This window comes from Lepidochelys kempii, chromosome 6, assembly GCF_965140285.1.
Source record: "Lepidochelys kempii isolate rLepKem1 chromosome 6, rLepKem1.hap1, whole genome shotgun sequence".
Lineage (NCBI taxonomy): Eukaryota > Metazoa > Chordata > Testudines > Cheloniidae > Lepidochelys > Lepidochelys kempii.
This window is the reverse complement of record NC_136385.1, coordinates 19,346,389-19,366,862: the sequence shown is the minus strand read 5'-3', so window position 1 is coordinate 19,366,862 and position 20,474 is coordinate 19,346,389. Positions and strand designations below refer to the sequence as shown.

The following is a 20,474-nucleotide window of genomic DNA, read 5'->3' as shown; positions in this document are numbered from 1 at the left end:
TGGTTGGGGCATTCACCTGGCTTGTGGGAGGCCCAGTTTCGTCTCTTCACAAATCAGGCAGAGCAGTGGCTTTGCCCCTGTGCCCCCCACACCTCAGTGAGTGCCCTAACCAGTGGGAGATTGGCTAGTTTAGCTCCTCTCTCTCTCTAAGAAGGTGTTTTTTTCATCACAATGAAGAACAGGGGGAAATACTGAGTTTTCACAAGATGGAAAACAGTTTCCCACAGCTGTCAGGCGTACGGATGTCCCAGTAGAAAAAGCTCAGGTCACTGTAGTACAATGTTAATTAGCACTGTCATAAATATAAAGGGAAGGGTAAACCCCTTTAAAATCCCTCCTGGCCAAGGGAAAAAACCTCTCACCTGTAAAGGGTTAAGAAGCTAAAGGTAACCTCACTGGCACCTGACCAAAATGACCAATGAGGAGACAAGATACTTTCAAAAGCTGGGAGGAGGGAGAAAAACAAAGGGTCTGTGTCTCTCTGTCTATATGTTGCTTTTGCCAGGGATAGACCAGGAATGGAGTCTTAGAACTTTTAGTAAGTAATCTAGCTAGGTATGTGTTACATTATGATTTCTTTAAATGGCTGAGAAAAGAATTGTGCTGAATAGAATGACTATTTCTGTCTGTGTGTCTTTTTTGTAACTTAAGGTTATGCCTAGAGGGATTCTCTATGTTTTGAATCTAATTACCCTGTAAGGTATCTACCATCCTGATTTTACAGAGTGATTCCTTTACTTCTATTTCTATTAAAAGTCTTCTTGTAAGAAAACTGAATGCTTTTTCATTGTTCTCAGATCCAAGGGTTTGGGTCTGTGGTCACCTATGCAAATTGGTGAGGATTTTTACCAAACCTTTCCCAGGAAGGGGGGGTGCAAGGGTTGGGAGGATTTTGGGGGGAAAGACGTACCCAAACTACGTTTCCCAGTAAACCCAGTTAGAGTTTGGTGGTGGCAGTGGATATTTATCCAAGGACAAAGGATAAAATTAATTTGTATCTTGGGGAAGTTTTAACCTAAGCTGGTAAAAGTAAGCTTAGGAGGTTTTCATGCAGGTCCCCACATCTGTACCCTAGAGTTCAGAGTGCAGGAGGAACCTTGACAAGCACAGACTGCAGGAAACCATCTGTTACTTACATTAATTTCTGCAGTTTGCAGTCTGGATGTTTCAGTCCCTCACACAGCAGCTGCACGCCTGAATCTCCCAGTTTGTTATCCGCCAGTTCCAGCTCTGTCAGGCTCTGGCTGGTGCTGAGAATAGTGGAGAGATCCCCACAGCAAGCAGCTGTGAGGCTGCAACTCCCCAATCTACAAGAGACAAACACACAGAGAGGGACCTGATCACTTGTTTCCTCCCTGTTGGGTGTAGTTCCCTCACTGATGTCGGTGTCTGTCTGGAGAAGGTTTCATTTCCATTCTGGAGGGAGGGAAGGATGGCTCTTGCCACATGTGCCACTAGCCAAATACTCGGGGGCTAGGGACACCCCAGATCCTCAGTGACTGAGGGGTTAATTCTGGCTTCCTTCCATCTATCCTTGCACAGGTGCTCAGGGAAAGGGCTATCAAAACAGCTGCTGGGCGCAGAACAGCTGTGGGTTGAGATGGCCGCAAATCCAGGCTGAGCGAGCCTCAGGCTGGGGTGGTTTATGGTTTGATGTGTTTAAGTTGTTTTGCTTTGCTGACTTAGATTTGTTTCTGCTGAAATATCCTTCTTGATTACCAGTCTTGCTGCCGCACAGTGCTAGGACCATGGTACCACCCTGGACACCTGCTGCTCATGCTGCCTCTTCCCGACTCTCAGTAAGACATTTGCTGTTGTAGCTGAGTCTTCAGAGCTTTAATGGCCCTGCAAGTTTCGCCTGAAACTACCTCTGGGAGGATATATATCATATGGGGTCCCGAAGGGGTCTGTCCTGGGTCCAGTACTGTTCAATATTGAAAAAAGGCTAATTTCAGTGTAGGGTGTATTAGCAGGAGAGTTGTAAGTAAGGTATGGGAGGTGATTGTCCCACTTTACTCATCACCGGTGAGGCCTCAGCAGGAGTACTGTGTTCAGTCTGGGGCATCACAGTTCAAGAAAGATGTTGACAAATTAGAGAGTCCAGATGAGAACAACAAAAGTGAAAAGAGGTTTAGAAAACAAGCTCCACAAGAAAAGGTTGAAAGAATTGGGCATGTTTAGTCTACAGAAGAGAAGGCTGAGGTGCAACATGATAACAGTCTTCAAATATGTGAAAGGGTGTTATAAAGAGAATGGTGATCCATTGTTCTCCATGTCCACCAAGGGTAGGACAAGAAGTAATCAGCTTAACCAGCAGCAAGGGAGATTTAGGTTGGATATTAGGAAACACTTTCTAACTATAAGGATAGTAAAGCCCTGGAACAAGTTACCTAGGGAGACTGTGGAATCAACGTCCTTGGAGGTTTTTAAGAACAGGTGAATCTCTGTGAAACACCTGTCAGGGATGAGCTAAGTTTACTTAATTCTGCCTCTGCACTGAGGGATGAACTCGATGACCTCTTGAGGTCCCTTCCAACCCCACATTTCTATGGAGTGGAAGGTGCAGGGCCTGGGGCTGATGGGAGCGCAAGCATTACAGTTCTGTAAACACAGCAGCCAGAGCTACCATGCTAGCAGGTACAGACTGAAGGAGACCAGCCGATACTTACAGTATTTTCTGCAGTTTGCAGTTGGGATGTCTCAGTCCTTCACACAGCAGCTGCAGTCCTGAATCTCCCAGCTTCGTCCCCCAAAGGTTCAGTTCTGCCAGGGCCTGGCTGGTGCCGAGGGCAGAGGAGAGAAACCCACAACATGCAGCTGAGAGTCTGCACCACTCCATCCTGCATGAAATGAAGAGAGAATGGAAAACTACTCATTTCTGACCCATGCACTGTGTTCCCCTCACAGATGTCCATGTGAGTCTAGAAAGATCTATTATTCTTGGAGTGCAGGGAGAGACGACAGCGCTGTGGGAAGAGGCCGGGGGGAATAAAAACACGAAAGGTCATTAGTATAGATTTCTTTCATGCACATCTGTCAGGCAGGGTTTAACTCTCATTTATGTTGGTGTAACTCTGGAGCAAATCCATTGTAGTCAATAAAGACAGGCTTGCAAATACAGAGCAGCTGAGAGCACAATCTGGCCCGTTATGTTGGTTACCCAGCACTCCACAAGTGACTGTTCAGTTGAAGTGAGGGGAGGGGGTGGGTTGTGAGGGTAATTTTAGTGGGTTGGGAGGTGTAAGGTCATGGCTGGAAAATAGTTCAAACGTTTTCATTGCTAGCACTCTGGATCCCTTCTAGTTTAAGCAGATGGAGCCAGAATAAACTCTCCAGCCCTGAAACGTTCCCCAGGGCCACGAATATTCATTACCTGTCCCTTGTAAGAAGAGACACCCTTAATCCCAGAAGACAAACTACCTGATCATTCTCACCCCCCACATTGTTGAGGATACAGTACCTTCCCCCCCGTTACAGCCTCTGTCTAGCACAATGGGAATCCTCAAACCTCTCAGCCCCCACCCTGCCAGTGAGTGACAGACGCAATAGAAATGTGTGACAATGACTGGAATGCGGAACACTGGGGTCTTGCTTTACATGGCACTGTGACTGAGCAGATTAACTATTTTTAACTATCCGTCTGCTTTTAAGGCTGTTTCTTCCCTGTATGAATTAAATAAACTAGTTGTTTATGAAGAAAACTAGAAAAAAAAACAAGAACTCAGTCCAGTGGCACCCGAAGGACCCTTGCACAGGGCGGCAGCCAGGTTTGGATCAGAGACTTTCAAGTACACAGAACAGATTGTTGCCACCTGAGATGAAATACTAACTATTTATCCTATGCATGGACCAGCCTGCAGAGAGGGGGTTTCCAGTGGGTCACACAGCTATTGACCATATAGCAGTAGAAGGCTGGATGCTATTTGACGTTCAGATAGCAGGCAGCTCCCTGTGATGATGCGCCGTGTTGCTATCAGTGGATATGTGCTGAGTGGGACACCGGGGTACAATGAACAGGTGTCCCAGAAGTTGTCATTTCCTTGCTTTTAAGGATTTGTGTTGAGCGGGTGTCCCACTCACCCAGCCATAATCCTTTCTAAATAAAGATTTAGTTTATGGAGTATCCCGGTTTAATACCACAAATGTAGGAAGGTTTGGGGGGGAGGGGCGAGGAAAGGGGGAGCAGGGATATTTGAAGTGGGGTTAATGGTGTGTATGGGGTCCCAGCAGGTCCATTTCCAACCTAACTCCAGCACAAAGGGGCCTGTGTTCTTCGTTCCTACCTGTCAACTGCCGCCTCTGCTCTGCCTGCCAAGACGTGGCTCCTTGGAGCTCTGAAGCTTTGACAGAGGCTCTTCTGCTCCCAGTCATCCCTCAGAGTAAGCCCCCAAACTGCCACAGCAAACTCCTTCTCCGAGCAGCTCTGCCCTGTGTGGAGGGAGCTGGGCCGCACACCCTTTGATTTTGGCAGCAGCACCATTGCTTCTCCTGCTTCTCCTTCCTCCCTCCCCACAGGCCGTCTGGACCTGGATGAGAAATTGCCTAAAAATGGAAATCCCTTCCCACAAAAAAATTTCCATTTTTGAAAATGTTCTGCACCAAATTGGGACAAAAATTCAAAATATTTTGTGGGAAAGAACTTCCAGAAAAATTCCATTTTGGGAGAACCAAAATGATTCCCTAGCTGCCCGCCTGGCTCCAGGGCTGCCTGGCTTCCCAGACGTCTGGAGAGGATACTAGCTAGGGAACTGGGCAGACCAGGAGAGCTGGCTGTTGATCTGAGAACCTGGGAAACCTAGGGTCCTGCAGTCTCTCCAAGCAGAGAGGCTGGAGCTGACTTCTCCATACTTTTTGCCACTGTTGTTGGGGTTGTGTGACTGCCAGGTCACGCACTGTGCCTAGTGCGACAACAGCTGGGAGATGTACCTGGCGGCAGTTCTGGGAGGGGGTCACCTATTCTAGAGCCCTCTTGACAAAGGCAACATTGAAAACCTTAAAGCAGGTCAGTTCGGCTTTTGGCAAGGAAGCTGTCAACTTTTGCAAGCTCCCTACATCCCAGGAGAAGAAGAAAAGCTGCCTTTACATCCAGGGCAAACACCACAAGTTCTCAGCTACTGTCCTGTAGCTGTCACCTCTGTCTGGGCAGGGACCCACGTCCCTCTTCCTCCTGACCAGGGGTTTAGGCTTTCTCCTTTTTCAAGGCAGACGCTCACTGTCCTGCCATGACAGCATCAAAGCAGCTGAGTGCAGATACCCCAGGACAGTGAGTGACACAAGCTGCCTCTGTTTGAGACAGTTGTCAATCAGAGTGGGGTGGGTGGTGAGGTAGGAGTGATCTGTCACTAACACAGTCTCCAGAGATCCCTTCTCTGCAGCACATTAGATCCAAAGCTGGTGGGGGGTGGGCACTGCACCAGGTTCACAAGGCCATTATTTCACCTTGTTCCCTGCTCCCTACAGTGAGTTTCTCCATCAGTTGTCTAGTCTACTGTGATGACATCCCAAGTCATGGAGCCTCCACCCCTTCCAGGTGGAGACTATTCCATGGGCCAGTAGAACTAACTGAGCAGCACAGCAGTGAAGCAGACTCACCCTTCAGCTGTGTATCTTCCCTGCCCCACCCCCCATCACTATCAGTGAGTTACTGAGTCATTCCTCACTCTCCTCCGAGCTGTGAGTGAGAGTCGAGGCAGTTGCCACCAGGGAGAGGAGCCACCATCACTCTCTGCAGGGCTGTGGGGGAGGAGAGGCAAATCATCCATGATGGTGGGAATAAAAGGAGAAAAAAACCAAGAGCCCTGAGACGAGTCCTCTCCACCTACATACTGACAGGCAGAGCTGTGAGGTCCTGCTTGGGGGCTGGTGGGGAGAGATGGGGACAGAAGCAGCTCAACATGGGTCCTGACATGGGTCTGATGTTCTGGGGAGAGAATGAGGGTTCCTGAATTAGGGGTTGGTGGCTCTAACCCCAAACCGCCAATGATGGGCAGCAGCTGCAGTAAAAGAAGTCTAATTTTGACTTTCACTTTGCTGGTGCTTTTGGGGCAGATTTTCAAGAGAGCTCAGCATTCAATGTTGAAGGCTTCAAAATCTGGGCAGAAAAGTATTAAAATTCTGGGCAGAAAAGTATTAAAGTTAATATGTAAAGGTGTCAAAGTCATTAAAATTATCTTTAAAATGGGATGTTAGTGGAAGGGTAAGAGAGTGCTCTTTTTTTAAAAAAAGCCAAATATTAAAGAATTGGTTTTAAAACATTAAAATATTTATTTTCCCAAAATTGGGACGGTGTTACCAGCCGTCTGCTGTGGGCCCACCTTTGCTTAATATTTCCATTTTCCAAACAGGGCAGGCTGGGTGCGTGTTGTAAGCCATTGACAACGGTGCTGGAGAGACATTTAACTCTCATCTTTTCCATATACCTACAGGGGGCAGACACCAGACACAAGCTACAGCCCCTGTGAAGCGTTTTACATAGAGGTCACCTGAAAATACACAGAGGAGACCAAATATTACTTACCCCAGTATCTGTAATTTGCAGTTTGGATGTTTCAGTCCCTCACACAGCAGCTGAACTCCAACATCTCCCAGAGAAAAATTATAACTGAGCTCCAGCTCTGTCAGGCTCTGGCTGGTGCTGAGAACAGTGGAGAGATCCCCACAGCAAGAGCCTGTGAGACCGCAACATCTCAACCTGCAGGAGAGACAAATGCAGGGCAGATCCATCAGAGAGTGAATGAGGCTCATCACAGCCGTTCTGACAGGTGGCCCTGCCCACCATCTCCTTTCCCTGACCAATCAGCATCAGGAATGAGCCAGAAATCCAGCCCTAGACTCTGTCCCAAGACCCATGCCTTGACCAATGAGAACCCAGAACCAGGTTTGGGTGTGACTTCCTGCATTAGTTCCACTGCTTGCACTATAAAGAGAGAGAGAGAGAGAGAGAAATTTCAAGGAAGGCTCTAGGAAAGGGTTAGGAAGAGGAAAATGGGGAAGATGGACAGAGAAGTTTAGAGGGTGGAAAATATCAGAAGAGAGAAGTTAATTGGAGGGTAAAAACAGACACTACAAAACAATGAGGAAAAAAGAGTCAGAGAGAAAAGGAGAGAAGAAAACATTCAAGCAGAGAAAAACTAAAAATAGTAAATGGCACTCTGTTACATTATTTTATATCAAGTTTGATGCCAAAACATTGCAATAAAATATGCTCATGGCATGTGGCCAACCCCAAAAGTTCCAAAATCATGAGTCAGGCTCCAAAAAAATCACAATATCGGCTTAGAATTATGGGGATTTTTTTTACAAATACATTTTGGGTTCTTTTTCTTTGTCTTCTGGTTTTTGAGACTTTAGGGTTTGTGTTTTCAGGCTCTCTCTGTAACCACAGGGGCTAGAAACTTAGCTTTCATTTTTAAAAAGTGAGGGGCTCACTTATTCACATGACTCCAGGAGCTGTGACTTTAAGAAAAACCATCAAATATCAAAATTTGTGATAAAATCATGAGATGGCAACAATATTATATATCAGACAACATGACTCCATAGGACAACCGGGCTACAGAGACCCCATTAGGAATGGCAGGTGGGCATGGGAGTCCATTTGTCCAGAGATTAGAGGAGGGAATAACCTGATTTTTGTTTACCTCAAAATCTTTACTGTAAAATAATGGGTTTTCAGTCCTCCTTTAATTGCAAATCTGAATGCAAACTTAATTATAGAATTGCTAGCACTCCCTCCACAGGTTTTTCCCCAGTGTTGGTGCTGGGTTTTAGACTACTTCATGCTTGCATCTACCTGAAATAATCATATATATTTTGGAGTTCTGTGATTTTGATGCACATCTGTTTTCGCAGTACATTACCTGATGCATTCGCAAGTTATCCTAGCACGGAAGTCCAGATGAACACCAGCTGTCCTTGAATTATTGATTGATTTATTATTATTATTAATTATTGCACAGCATTCTGACTTTGAAATATATGAAAAGCTTCTAAAATACAGGAAATTGCACCTAACTTTTCAAAAATGCCTGGGTGCAGTGGCTAGTTCATGCCGCTGCTCACCGCTGTCCGTGCTACCATGGCTACGCTACTATTTTTAATGCACTATCTCAGATCAGCACTAGCATGAATGTCCGTACGTGAGCTGGGAATCACACCCCCCCAGCTCCAACTGCAGACAAAGCCTCAGGCTTCTAGGGCAGAGAGCTACTTATCAATGGATAGAGAGTAGGGGCGGTAAGGAGGGGTCCAACCACGGTATCTGATCTGAGGAACTGTGTCTGGGAAATTTCAGGAAGCTGTCTACCCAAGGCCTGGAGCTAACCAAGCAAACATGCAAAAGCCATGAAGAGCTGTGGGGAGGTGAACTCCTGCCGCCCCCCAGACCTCATGGATGCGTACTTGGAACAGCTAGCCTATGCCGCTGCTCGTGCTGCCGTAGCTACATCACTAAATTTATCACTCTGGGTCGATGAGAGCTAGTGTGAGTATGTCTAGTCACTCTGGGAATCACACCCCCAGCTCCGAGTGCAGACGTAGCCTTCGTGTGGGCAAAAGACTGTGGGAGTGTCTCATGGATATGAGACTTTTCCACTCCAATCCAAGATTTACATGGAAGACGCACAAGAAATACAAGCCAGCCTCTGGAAAGCATTACTCTAGGCACCAGCCACCAAACCAGTGCAAACGAGTTTCAGCCACGGCACACAAAATTACTACAGACACAGGTACACCTCAGGATCAAAGCTTGTGTTGAACAAAGCAAGGTTAGTGGCTGAAAAGCCCTTTATCGGCTTCGATTAGATCCCTGACCTGGTCTGCATCACCAGAGCCTGGCTAGATGACACTGCAGGCTGGGAGCTGGATCATTTCATCCTTCCAGGTGACACAGTGCCCTACAGACCCAGACCAGGCAGTTCCACTGGCAGAGAGCCAATTTTATTGCCATCCAGTTTCAAATGCAAAAGAAGCTCCTTTGTAACAAAATCCTCTGAGTGCATCTACTTAATCTGAGAGACCGATGATGAGACCAATAAGACATCCCAATAGCACAGATCTATTACTACAGAAAGCTCAAGTTTTCTGGAGGAGCTGACAGAGACACTGGCTGACATGATGTCAAGGTTCCTTCCCCACTCTGAACTCTAGGGTACAGATGTGGGGACCTGCATGAAAATCTCCTAAGCTTACTTTTACCAGCTTAGGTTAAAACTTCCCCAAGATACAAACTATTTTACCTTTTGCCCTTGGACTTTCGCTGCCACCACCAAACGTCTAACCAGTATTTATTATTGGGAAAGAGCCGTTTGGAAACGTCTTTCCCCCAAAAATCCTCACCAAACCTTGCACCCCCCTTCCTGGGGAAGGCTTGATAAAAATCCTCACCAATTTGCATAGGTGACCACAGACCCAAACCCTTGGATCTTAAGAACAATGAAAAAAGCATTCAGTTTCTTACAAGAAGAATTTTAATAGAAGAAAAAGTAAAAAGAATCACCTTTGTAAAATCAGGGTGGTAAATACCTTACAGGGTAATTAGATTCAAAACATAGAGAATCCCTCTAGGCAAAACTTTAAGTTACAAAAAGACACAAAAACAGGAATATCCATTCCATTCAGCACAGCTTATTTTCTCAGCCATTTAGAGAAACCATAATCTAACGCATATCTAGCTAGATTACTTACTAAATTCTAAGACTCCATTCCTGTTCTGTTCCCGGCAAAAGCATCACACAGACAGACCCAGACCCTTTGTTTCTCCCTCACTCCAGCTTTGAAAGTATCTTGTCTGCTCATTGGTCATTCTGGTCAGGTGCCAGCGAGGTTATCCTAGCTTCTTAACCCTTTACAGGTGAAAGGGTTTTTCCTCTGGCCAGGAGGGATTTTAAAGGTGTTTACCCTTCCCTTTATATTTATGACACATGGTGATGCAGTTCCTGAGGCTCATCATTCTTGGAGGCTTAACGATTCACACTGAAAATGCATCTGATCCAATGCACAAAACTTTCTATTTGCCCTGTTCACCTTTGGATTCTCACAGGCAGTCTCTTAAACACAGACACAGTTGGTCACATCCTGACCTTTATAATGAACGTGGATCACTCCCCGATGCCAGTCAGATTACCACCTCCAAAAGAGAAAGAACATAAGAACGGACATACTGGGTCAGAGCAAAGGTCCATCTAGCCCAGTATACTGTCTTGTGACAGGTGCCCCAGAGGGTATGAACAGAACAGGTAATCATCAAGTGCTCCATCCCCTGTCACCCGTTCCCAGCTTCTGGCCAACAGAGGCGAGGGACACCATCCCTGCCCATCCTGGCTAATAGCCATTGATGGACCTATCCTTCATGAATTTAGCTAGGTTTTTTTTTAACTCTGTTATAGTCTTGGTCTTCACAACATCCTCTGGCAAGGAGTTCCACAAGTTGACTGTGCGTTGTGTGAAAAAATACTTCCTTGTGTTTGTTTTAAATCTGCTGCCTCTTAGTTAATTAATTTCCAGGCAAGAAGGTCTTAATGTCATGGTCCATCCTAGAGAGCTCATTGAGCCAGTTAGATCCACAAAGCACTGATGCCCTAGCCCAGCAGCAAAGGACTAGAAGAACCAGTGTGTCATCACAGTCACTGACTGACCACAGCCATGAATACTTTGGTTCTAAAGCACTTCCTTCCCGTATGGCCCTCACAGAGCTTTGTGGTCTCTTCTTCCTGTGACAGATGATGCAAGGAGGCAAGAAAACCAACCGTCAGTGTTGAGAACACTCAAGAAGAAACAGATGTCTTAACAACGAATTCTTCTTTGCCTGCTCCTTGGCCATGGAGGAGACCAAGAAATCCTCCTTCTCCTCTTCCATAGCAACCACCAACGCTACATCGATGCAGTTGGACTATGGGGTGTGAATTGCAACAGCACAGCATTCTGGTGCATGCAGCTACCCAACGTGGATGGTCCTAGTGTGAACTAAGAGGTACCTAGCTTGTGTTAACATAGTCCTCTTCAAACAGGACTACATTAGCGTGCACTAGGTACCTTTTTATTTGCACCTGCATTGTCTATATGGGGGAGTTACAACACAGCACTTTGATGCATGCTGCACTTAACACCCCTGTAGTCTGAACTGCAGGGCTGTGTAGACAAGTCCCAAGCCACACCCCACAGAACTATTCTGGATTGTCAATAACATTGCTAAACTAGATGTCTCCTAGCTCCAGAGCCCAGCACCACTCAGCGTGAGGAACTGTACCCACTTCATAGAGAAGATCTTCCACATCCAAGATGGCCTCTATGGCCCTCGGGGATAACACAACACGCTCCTCAGAATTCTGTTCATTTACAAAACAGAAATTCTAGACATGCTAGAGGAAATCTGAGCCTCTGCCTATGACTCTGATCCTTGATCTCTGTGGCTAGTGCAGGACAGCAAGAGCAGGGCCATCCCTAGGGGGGTGCGGGGCCCGGGGTGGATGTGATGAATCCATCACTTCTGGGACCGACCCGTCACTTCTGGGAGCGACCGCACTGGCCAATTGCTCAGGCCTGCAGGGCCCCCCAATGCGCGGGGCCCAGAGCGGTCGCCCTGATTCGCCGTACCCTAGGTACGGCTCTGAGCAAGAGCATCTAGAACCCCTACTAACAAATACTGTCATCGTCTGCTTTTGAGGATAGAAATCTGCTCCCCCGACCTGGGGCATGCAGTACCCTGGCCAGGACTTAAGAATCCATGGCTTGATGCAACCAGCCTCACAAGCGAATGCCCGGGATCATCAGGTCTCCTGTTTCTGAGCAATCTAGTCAAGCAGCTACTGAACAGTTGCATCCAACTTCACCTGTCCATTGGCAGTATCCAGCTGGGTTTTAGGCCTAGACACAGAATAGACACGGCACTGCCAACACTGCTGGAGAACCTCCTCCTGTCCACAGGCGAGAGGATTTTTGAAGCTTTTTACAGTCAGGATTTGCAGAATGGGGACAAACCCTGTTCTTGTTGGAGTCAACAGTAAAACTTGGAGATGGGGTGGGGGAGCGCCTTAGTATCGGGATGCTGTATGCAGCAAAAACTGCTTTCATCAGGCTGAACGATGACGGGAGGACATGGGATGGAGAACAGAGAAGATTCAATGGCAGCCTGGGTGTAGGTGGGGGGACTTGAGAAAGTAAAAATCAACAGGGAGGTCACAAGCCTGGATGGTGGGGTAGGGTCAGGGGCAGAGGGAGGAGCAGGAAGGGATCAAGGCAGCAGGAACTGACTTAAATGAATCTTACATTCTTTTGTGTCCAGTTGGCTCAATGGGGTGGGAGGTGAATTCCCTCAGCTCTGTAAGTGCTTTGAGATCCTCAGCTAGACAGTGCTCTAGGAGGGCATGTCATTCGGCTTCAGGGATAGAGACTGTTCCTGTCCCTCCCACCACCTACCCTACAGACCAGGGAGAGGGATGAGAAGTGGATGCGGGAGTGACTGGACATGAGGAGAAATTGTTAACAGAGGTGGTGATTTTCCTTCACTGAAAGGGTCCTTATGGGTAGTGGCTCGTTCTTGCTCTCACATGCTTGGTGGTGGGGAGAAAGTATCCCCAACTGAGGCATTAATAGGAGAGACTCAGCTTTTAACCTCACCATGTACCTGCAGGAAGTTGATCATACCCCATCATACCTCCTGCCAAGGTCTTTACATAAAGAAAACTGGTCAATACTTACACTAATCTCTGCAGTTTGCAGTTTGGCTGTTTCAGTCCTTCACACAGCAGCTGTATTCCCATGGCTCCCAGTTGATTATCATTCAGGTCCAGATCTGTCAGCAACTGGTTGTTGCTGAGAGCAGAAGAGAGCTCCCCACAACAAGCAGCTGAGAGTTTACAAGCCTTCAATCTGAAAGAGATAGATGCACAGATTAGAGAACGAGCATGTCTGTCTATCCGGTCCTCTCTTCTCAATAGAAATTCCAGCATGGGAAGAATTTACCATAGTCCCCATGACCCTTAATCTAAGGATTTGCAACATATCAATAAACAAATGCATAGAGACTGGTGTGAAAAATGAAGAATAAGAGAATTATATAGGAAGCCAGTTGTAAATTAGAGTTTCTCTTTCTTGTAGACTAAAAGTCTCAGTGCTTTAGAAAGAAATATCACTCAGATCAAGGAGAATATGACCAAAATAGACAAATGGAAGATATATTGTCCTCTTGTATCAATCTAGCTGCATTTACACCAGGGGTTGAATTTTTAATTTAATTGACTTTTCCACAACTCTGAGCCACGTAGCTATGTTGACCTAAATTTTAAGTGTAAATCAGGCCTTAAACATGATGGCTAGTGTGACAAAGTTCCTGCTCTACCTTGGTGGGTCTTGCGCTTATTGGCAGATTTGCTCGCCTTGGAGCTTCACGGCAGCCCTCAGCTTGGCCATTTTTCTGAACCCACAGTCCAGGTCGACTCCTCCTGTGTCTGACCGGGAGTTGGGAGGATTTGGGGGGAACCCGGGCCCGCCCTCTACTCCGGGTTCCAGCCCAGGGCCCTGTGGAATGCAGCAGTCTAGAGGGCCTCCTGGAACAGCTGTGCGACAGCTACAACTCCCTGGGCTACTTCCCCATGGCCTCCTCCCAACCCCTTCTTTATCCTCACCACAGGACCTTCCTCCTGGTGTCTGATAATGCTTGTACACCTCAGTCCTCCAACACTCTGCGTTCTCACTCTCAGCTCCTAGTGCCTCTTGCTCCCAGCTCCTCACACGCACACCACAAACTGAAGTGAGCTCCTTTTTAAAACCCAGGTGCCCTGACTAGCCTGCCTTAATTGATTCTAGCAGCTTCTTGATTGGCTGCAGGTGTTCTAATCAGCCTGTCTTAATTGTCTCCAGAAGGTTCCTGATTGTTCTGGAACCTTCTCTGTCACCTTACCCAGGGAAAAGGGACCTACTTAGCCTGGGGCTAATATATCTGCCTTCTATTACTCTCCTATAGCCATCTGGCCAGACCCTGTCACACTAGATACTGAGGGCTTGTCTATACAAGGACATTGACCAGAATAGCTCCCTGTATGGACACACTATTCCAGAATCAAAGTCACTTTTCCTTTAGAACAATTACTCTGCTTTGCCAGCTATTGGGATTCTCATCTGTTGCAAGCTGCAGAGTTGTCCATTAGCAGCCTGGGGATCCGAGAGCTGCTCTAGTTTACACTAGGGAACCATTCCAATATCTGGAGCAGCCCTGAATCTGGGAGGCATAAAGGTCGTTTAAATCCATTTAGCCCCACCCTCTCGCTGGAATGTGAGATCTTTGCTGTCCCTCTTAGAAGCTCAGCAATAAATCTTACCCTTGGTATTGGCAGCAGTGAGATTGTAAAAGAGAAGTTTACACTGAGGTGCTTCTATGGGCATCTGTTATGTCCATTAGCCTGTGTGCCAGAAGTGTGTGTTCAGCTAAGCTGAAGGTGAGGATAGAGCGTGGCTGCATTTTCAGTGGGCTGGTGAATCCTGAAATTCAGCTGTGAAAGTGTTCAAAACTTTTTCTTGGTGAGCTTGGAGGGGCCATGGGAAGTGCCTAGCTTCTATTTGCCAGAAGCTGGGAATGGGCGACAGGGGATGGATCACTTGATGACCTGTTTATTCCCTCTGAAGCACTGGCATTGGCCACTGTCAGAAGACAGGATTCTGGGCTTGATGGACCTTTGGTCTGACCCAGTATTGCTGTTCTTATGTTCTTATGTGGTGTGGCTGTGAGGAACCCCAAATGTGGGCCTAGTGTATGAGGAAGGGGCTCTACACATCCATCAGCAGCATAGTAGGCTCAGAGAGGTGTGAAGTGGCCCATTCATCTCAGTGAGACGTTCTCAGCTGAATGAGAACACAGCATGGAGATGAAAACAGCCTGAAACAATAGCTCCAAGAGGTGTGAACTGCTCCATTCATCTCAGTGGGAGTTCTTATCCCCCACGCCGTCAGGTATTTAGCATTCCTGTTTACACATGGGAGGCAGGAAGCTGGGCTCAGATCCCCCAGAAGTTTCAAACATAAGTAACGTAGGCTGGATCTGGCCTACAAGCTGCTTTAGTGTCTCGTGTTTGAGTCTTCCTGTGTTTGAGGAAAGGGGACCATGTGCAGTCTTCATAAACAAGACTGCATCAAAGATGCCTGGATCCATCACCAAATTTTGGCTAAATGCTCAAGTCAAAAAGGGGTGACACATCCCTGTCCTTGTGTCCTGTGCTGGGCCTCCCCATGAACTCAGTCTCCTTCTTCTTTCCCTACCTTAGGGACAGAAGAATAACTAAAGGATGCAGGGAAGAGCAGAAAGGGGCCATGATAAAATACACCTGTATGTAATGGCCAGCAGAGCTGACTGGGTAAAACAAAAGAACATGCTGCACCCCCTGAAGCGGGGTTAGCTACAGGCAAATCCCCCTCCTTGGCACATGAAGGAGTTACAGGAAAAATTCTTCCTTTCTGAGCCAGAATCCCTCCCACAGTTCCCCTGAGACGCACACCACTCCCAGCATGGGAATGTGTCTATAAGGGACGACTGGGAGATTTAGGGTCATCAGGCTCATTTAGGGTCATTGTGCTTTTATTAGTTATAAATCAAAATAAGTCTAAAATTATTTTAAAAATCATTACAACGATGATAAAACGGGGCTTTTATCAAAGTGATTAAGATTCTGCATTAGTTTTAAATGCCAGGCACACATTAGGAATCATTTATACACAACGACTTATTCTTCAGATTCAGGGGGATTGGAACTACTGCTCCAGTATGTGCCCATCTTTATTTATAAATTCCATTTACCGAACACGATCGGCTAGCGGACTGTTGGGAGCCACTGACACACCGGGGGCTGGAGGGACACTCAGCATTCAGCCTCTCTGGGTGTGTCTGCACTGCCGTGAGTCCCAGAGCCTGGGTTAACTGACTTGGGCTTGCAGGGCTCATGCTACAGAACTAAAAATAGCAGTGTAGATGTTCCTCCTTGGGCTGGAACCAGAACTGGGGGTGGATCTTAGAGCCCAGGCTCCAGCCTGAGAAGGAACATCTACACTGTTATTTTTAGTCCTGTAATATGAGCCTGGATCAGTTGATCCGGGATCTGAGACTTCGCTGCTGTGGGTCTTTTTTGCAGTGTAGACACCCCCTTCATGCACCTGCAGCCAACATCTTACACCATCCTCACACTCCATGGAGTCCTTTACAGAAAAAAAAAACAGTAAATACTCACCTCAGAGTCTGCAGTTTGCAGTTCGCATGCTTCAATCCCTCACACAGCAGCTGCATTCCTGATTCTCCCAGGCTGTTTCCTGCCAGGTGCAACTCGACCAAGGTCTGTTTGGTACCAAGAAGAGAGGAGAGATCCTCACAGCAAGCAGCTGTCAAATGGCAATCACAAAACCTGCAGGAGACAAGCAGAGAGGAAAATGAGAACTTCTGTCTGTCCAGTCCCCTCCGTGGGTTTCTAGAAAGATTCTTTTATTTGGGGGTGGTGGGGTGGGAGGGGGGAATCACAGAGCTGTAGTAATGGATGCTGAGGACCACATGATCTTGTGTGGATTTCAATCCACGTGCAGCTGTAGCTCTCATTGATCCCGTATTCCACATATGAGTGTTTTCCATCTCTGAGCAGACACACTTGGGCGTCTGCTAATAAGAAACTTTATTATAAGTGAGGAAAGGAAAGATGGGTGGTGGGGGGAGGAGAATCTCACTGGGAATTAATGACAATGGTGATGCACTGGAAGGTATATTATAGTTTTATGGATGGGAGGAGCCTTTTATTCTCTCTTGCTGCATCTTTTCAGTTGAGGACTCAGCCAATAAGCCACCATCTATGGTAGACTTAGTATTGAACATTCAGGATTCAGGGATGGCTCCACTTTGCCAAGTCTAAAGTCCCCCCCACCCTCTCTTGATCATACACTAGTAAAGGCTGGAATTTCCCTGGAGAGCCCCATCTCAGAGGGCACCAGGCAGAGGGAGGTCTCTCTTTGCCACATCCCTGAACAAGAACCTACCAGCCGTCTGCTGATAGCCCATAGAATAGATAATATTAGCAAGGGGGCTCTCTCTACCTCCGGGAGAAGAATGCTCCTGTGGACCTTGATACCAGCTCCTGAGACACAGACACCAGCACATCTCAGAAGAGACAAGGGCTCTATAAGCTTCATAGCCTCACACTGGCTACGTCAGGTTTGGCTCTCAGCTCTGGGGCAGCTGGCCAAAGCCTTCTGCCTTTCGGAGACCACCTTTTTTTCCCCCCCAACATGGAATTACTTTAGGCCGTTGGGGCCTGGAAACAGTAAAATGATGTTCCATTTAATTATTTTCTGCACTTCTATTCCCTAGTCCTTAGCCATGGTTGTCCATGGCTTTCTCACCTTTATTTTAGACTGTCACGACTCACTCTCTCTCAGGATGGTATAGGCTTCCCATTCAGCTGGCAGCAGATCACTCCTTAAGCTACAGAGGCCAAAGTGAGCATTATCACTCTGGTACCCTATGTCCACAAACAGCATGCTCTGCAAGTGCTGCAGGCCTGTGGCTTGTTGCATCCGACCCATACTTCTTAACACAACTTCCTGAACCAGGAGCATAACGTCTATGGCTTACAGTGTATGTTCTCACTTCATATTTTTAGTTTGCTGCATTGCCTCCTTTAAATGGTTCCGTCCTGCCCTAAAATCCACACATATGTTGTGAATGGCAACATCCTCTCACTTGCAGATGATGTGATGGGGGTCAGCAGCTCCCACTGCCCCTCTGCCATGCTGCTTGTGGGCCCGCAGGCCCAGAATGTATCCTGAAAAGCACCAACAGCTGTGGGTGTCTGTGCACATGAGGGGCTGGATTTTATTCATTTGTTCAGTAGTTTTGTTATGTTTTCAGTTCTTGTTTTGTGGTTTGTTCTGGAGCTGAACTAGCCATTCCTTTGCAGGTAGCTCTTTGGGAGCTTGAGATGGCCATGCTCTGGGCTCAGAGGGAGAATATCACTCAGGGCCCCTACTCCATGCAGCCCAGAGACTTCGGAGTTCTTCCCTACCTCCTGTTGTGCAGGCCCTGGGCATGTGCAGCTTCCCGGGCGGAGGATGGGAGCAATGAGAACCATGGGACAGTAAATGGAATTACTTGGAGGTGCGGGAGTGCAGAGGGTAGCGCTTGTCTGGCTGTTCATTCACTAGTTAATTATCCTGCTCTGCGGTCTTGTTTGCAGATCTCAGCAGTATGGACGTTGCTGCTGCGGCAGTGAACACACAGTGCGATGTGTGCGAATGTACGTGCACACGCACCAGAGCAATGTTCACGAGCTGCTGCTTTTCCCTTTTGTGATTTTCAGAAGAATCCGCAAGGGACCAAATAAAACCAAGATTTCTGTTTTAAAGCTGAAATTCAGATGTAGTCACAGTGTATTTCTGGTATTGTTAACCTGAGTGTGGGGGGGAGATGTTTGGGGCCAGACAGAGCAAAGACCAGCCAGTCTCCCTTCACATGCTCTGGGGCTGGCAGGCAGCAGGGGTACAAGTAGCAGAGCCGACTGGAACTCGGAAACAATTTTCTGTTGATATTTTTGCATCACCTTTTGCTAATTCATTCACATTATGAAATCTCCTGCCTAGCTTCAGTGAGAGGCTTGTCACGATGGCGCCAGTAGGCTGAGCTGTCAGAGACATCATGGGGCATTGTCGGATTGCACGGGGAGTATTCATTACCCTACTATTTATTTATTTATTTATTATTTATTATTCCTAACAAAACATCAATTTGACACAAATTTTGAAATTTTGTTTCAAAAACATCTAAACTAACTATTTTGACTTTTTTGGAAACTTTTCCCCCATTTTTATTCTGTCAAAACTATTCATCAGATTCAACCTGAATTTGTGAACAGTTTCAGTTGACCTGGAACGGCATTATTTGCGAAATCAGCTATTCTCCATGTAAATTTCACCCAGCTGTAGTGACAGGCACCTTAGAAATATCTAAGATTAAAATGCCTCAGCTTCTCTTTTCCACTTCCTGAGTCTTTCCTGATCTCAAAAATATCCCCTGGCCACACTGCTTACCTCTGTCTCTCAGGCTCATCTGTTGGTAAGGTAATTGGGTTAACTGTCATTGCAGCATTAGGCTGACTAAGCCAAACCCACACGTATTAACTGCAAATTTAGACATAATACTCAAAAGTTACACAATTCTATGTGGTCGCTATACCAACCACAGTGAAGAGCTGTACTGCTGTAGAATTTCTGGGATAGCAGCAGTAAGAAGAGGATTTAAAAAAAGTCATGAATAGTTACTTACTCTAGTTTCTTTAATTTACAGTTTGGATCCTTCAGTGCTTGACAGAGCAGGTAAATAGGCGAATGCTTTGGCTTATCCTGATGGTTTTTCCTTAAAGAAAGTAGAGAAGAGAAATTTTCTATGTTGTTCTCTGAAGGCAGATTTTAATTCTATTTCCTGAACATTGAAATAGCCTCTTAGACAGTGTGATACAGTGCATACAGGTTATTCTGCAGTTACAGTTAGTTGTAAGCCACACACACACACACACACCCCGCTCAAAACTACAGCTCGTACTTTGATATGTATTTTAAGTACATGGAGCCAAATTGAATACGTGCGACTACGATTAATCCATTCATTTTGTGAACCTGTGGTACTTGGATTCTCTGAATATTAAAACCCAGTTCTAACTACTCAGACAAACGGGAGTGTCTCCAGAGCTTTTATGCTTGTGTGTCAGCCAGTAACTTCAGTATGATTTCGGGAGATACAATAGAAATTATCGTGTTTATTTAACTAGGAATGCTGTCTTTCATTTGCCCACAAAGCTAAAAACCTAATATAAGTATTTGCTTAAAATCGTAAGTATGACAACTGTTGCTCAATATTGTATAATTGGGCTTATGCTTAGTGAAATTACATCCCCAGGAGGAACCAGAAATGGAGCTCATTGGTTCCTGACAGCAGAATGTGTAAAATGGCAAGTTAATTTTAAAGCAGCATCTGTATAAGAAATAGTGCCGGATGAATAATTAAACAACTAAAATTCAAGAATATTCTGATGAATTTTAAAGTGAATTTATTTCCACTGTGTTCACACATCTTTATTTTGTGCTTTCCAAATATTCTAGCAACGGGAATTTGCAGACAGGAATGTTGTTGAAGCAACACGTTTAAGTCACTATTACAGAATATTCCTGTGAAAGCAAAAGTTGTATTTGTAATCCTGAGCATTCGTACTAGAAATCTGGTTCTCGTATTTATGTTAATTGATTTACAGAACCAAAATATCTATGACCTGTGTGTCCAATCAAAATGAATAATTTAGAAAAATTAATATTTAAAAGAAATAAAATTGTTTGGATAATTTGTGAAAAAGGCAACATTCATTGAGTGAAATATTTATTATTATCTGCCCAGCTCTAATAAACAGGTCTTTCTTAAACAGCAGTTGTAGAAGACTTGGGGAGACAGGGTGATAACAGGAGAG

General features: G+C 46.1%; 1 protein-coding gene across 1 annotated transcript in view; it reads right to left on the bottom strand.

Annotated features, from left to right (window-relative positions):
* The window catches only part of LOC140912507 (NACHT, LRR and PYD domains-containing protein 12), a 284,723-nt gene that overhangs the window by 4,657 nt on the left and 259,592 nt on the right, over positions 1-20,474 (bottom strand). Inside the window, exons 10-13 of the mRNA XM_073346992.2 lie at positions 16,212-16,382; positions 12,697-12,867; positions 6,518-6,691; positions 1,137-1,307 (exon numbers count right to left, since the gene is read on the bottom strand). Of these exons, the coding sequence (XP_073203093.2) occupies positions 1,137-1,307; positions 6,518-6,691; positions 12,697-12,867; positions 16,212-16,382 (687 nt within the window). The remainder of the gene's footprint in view (positions 1-1,136; positions 1,308-6,517; positions 6,692-12,696; positions 12,868-16,211; positions 16,383-20,474) is intronic.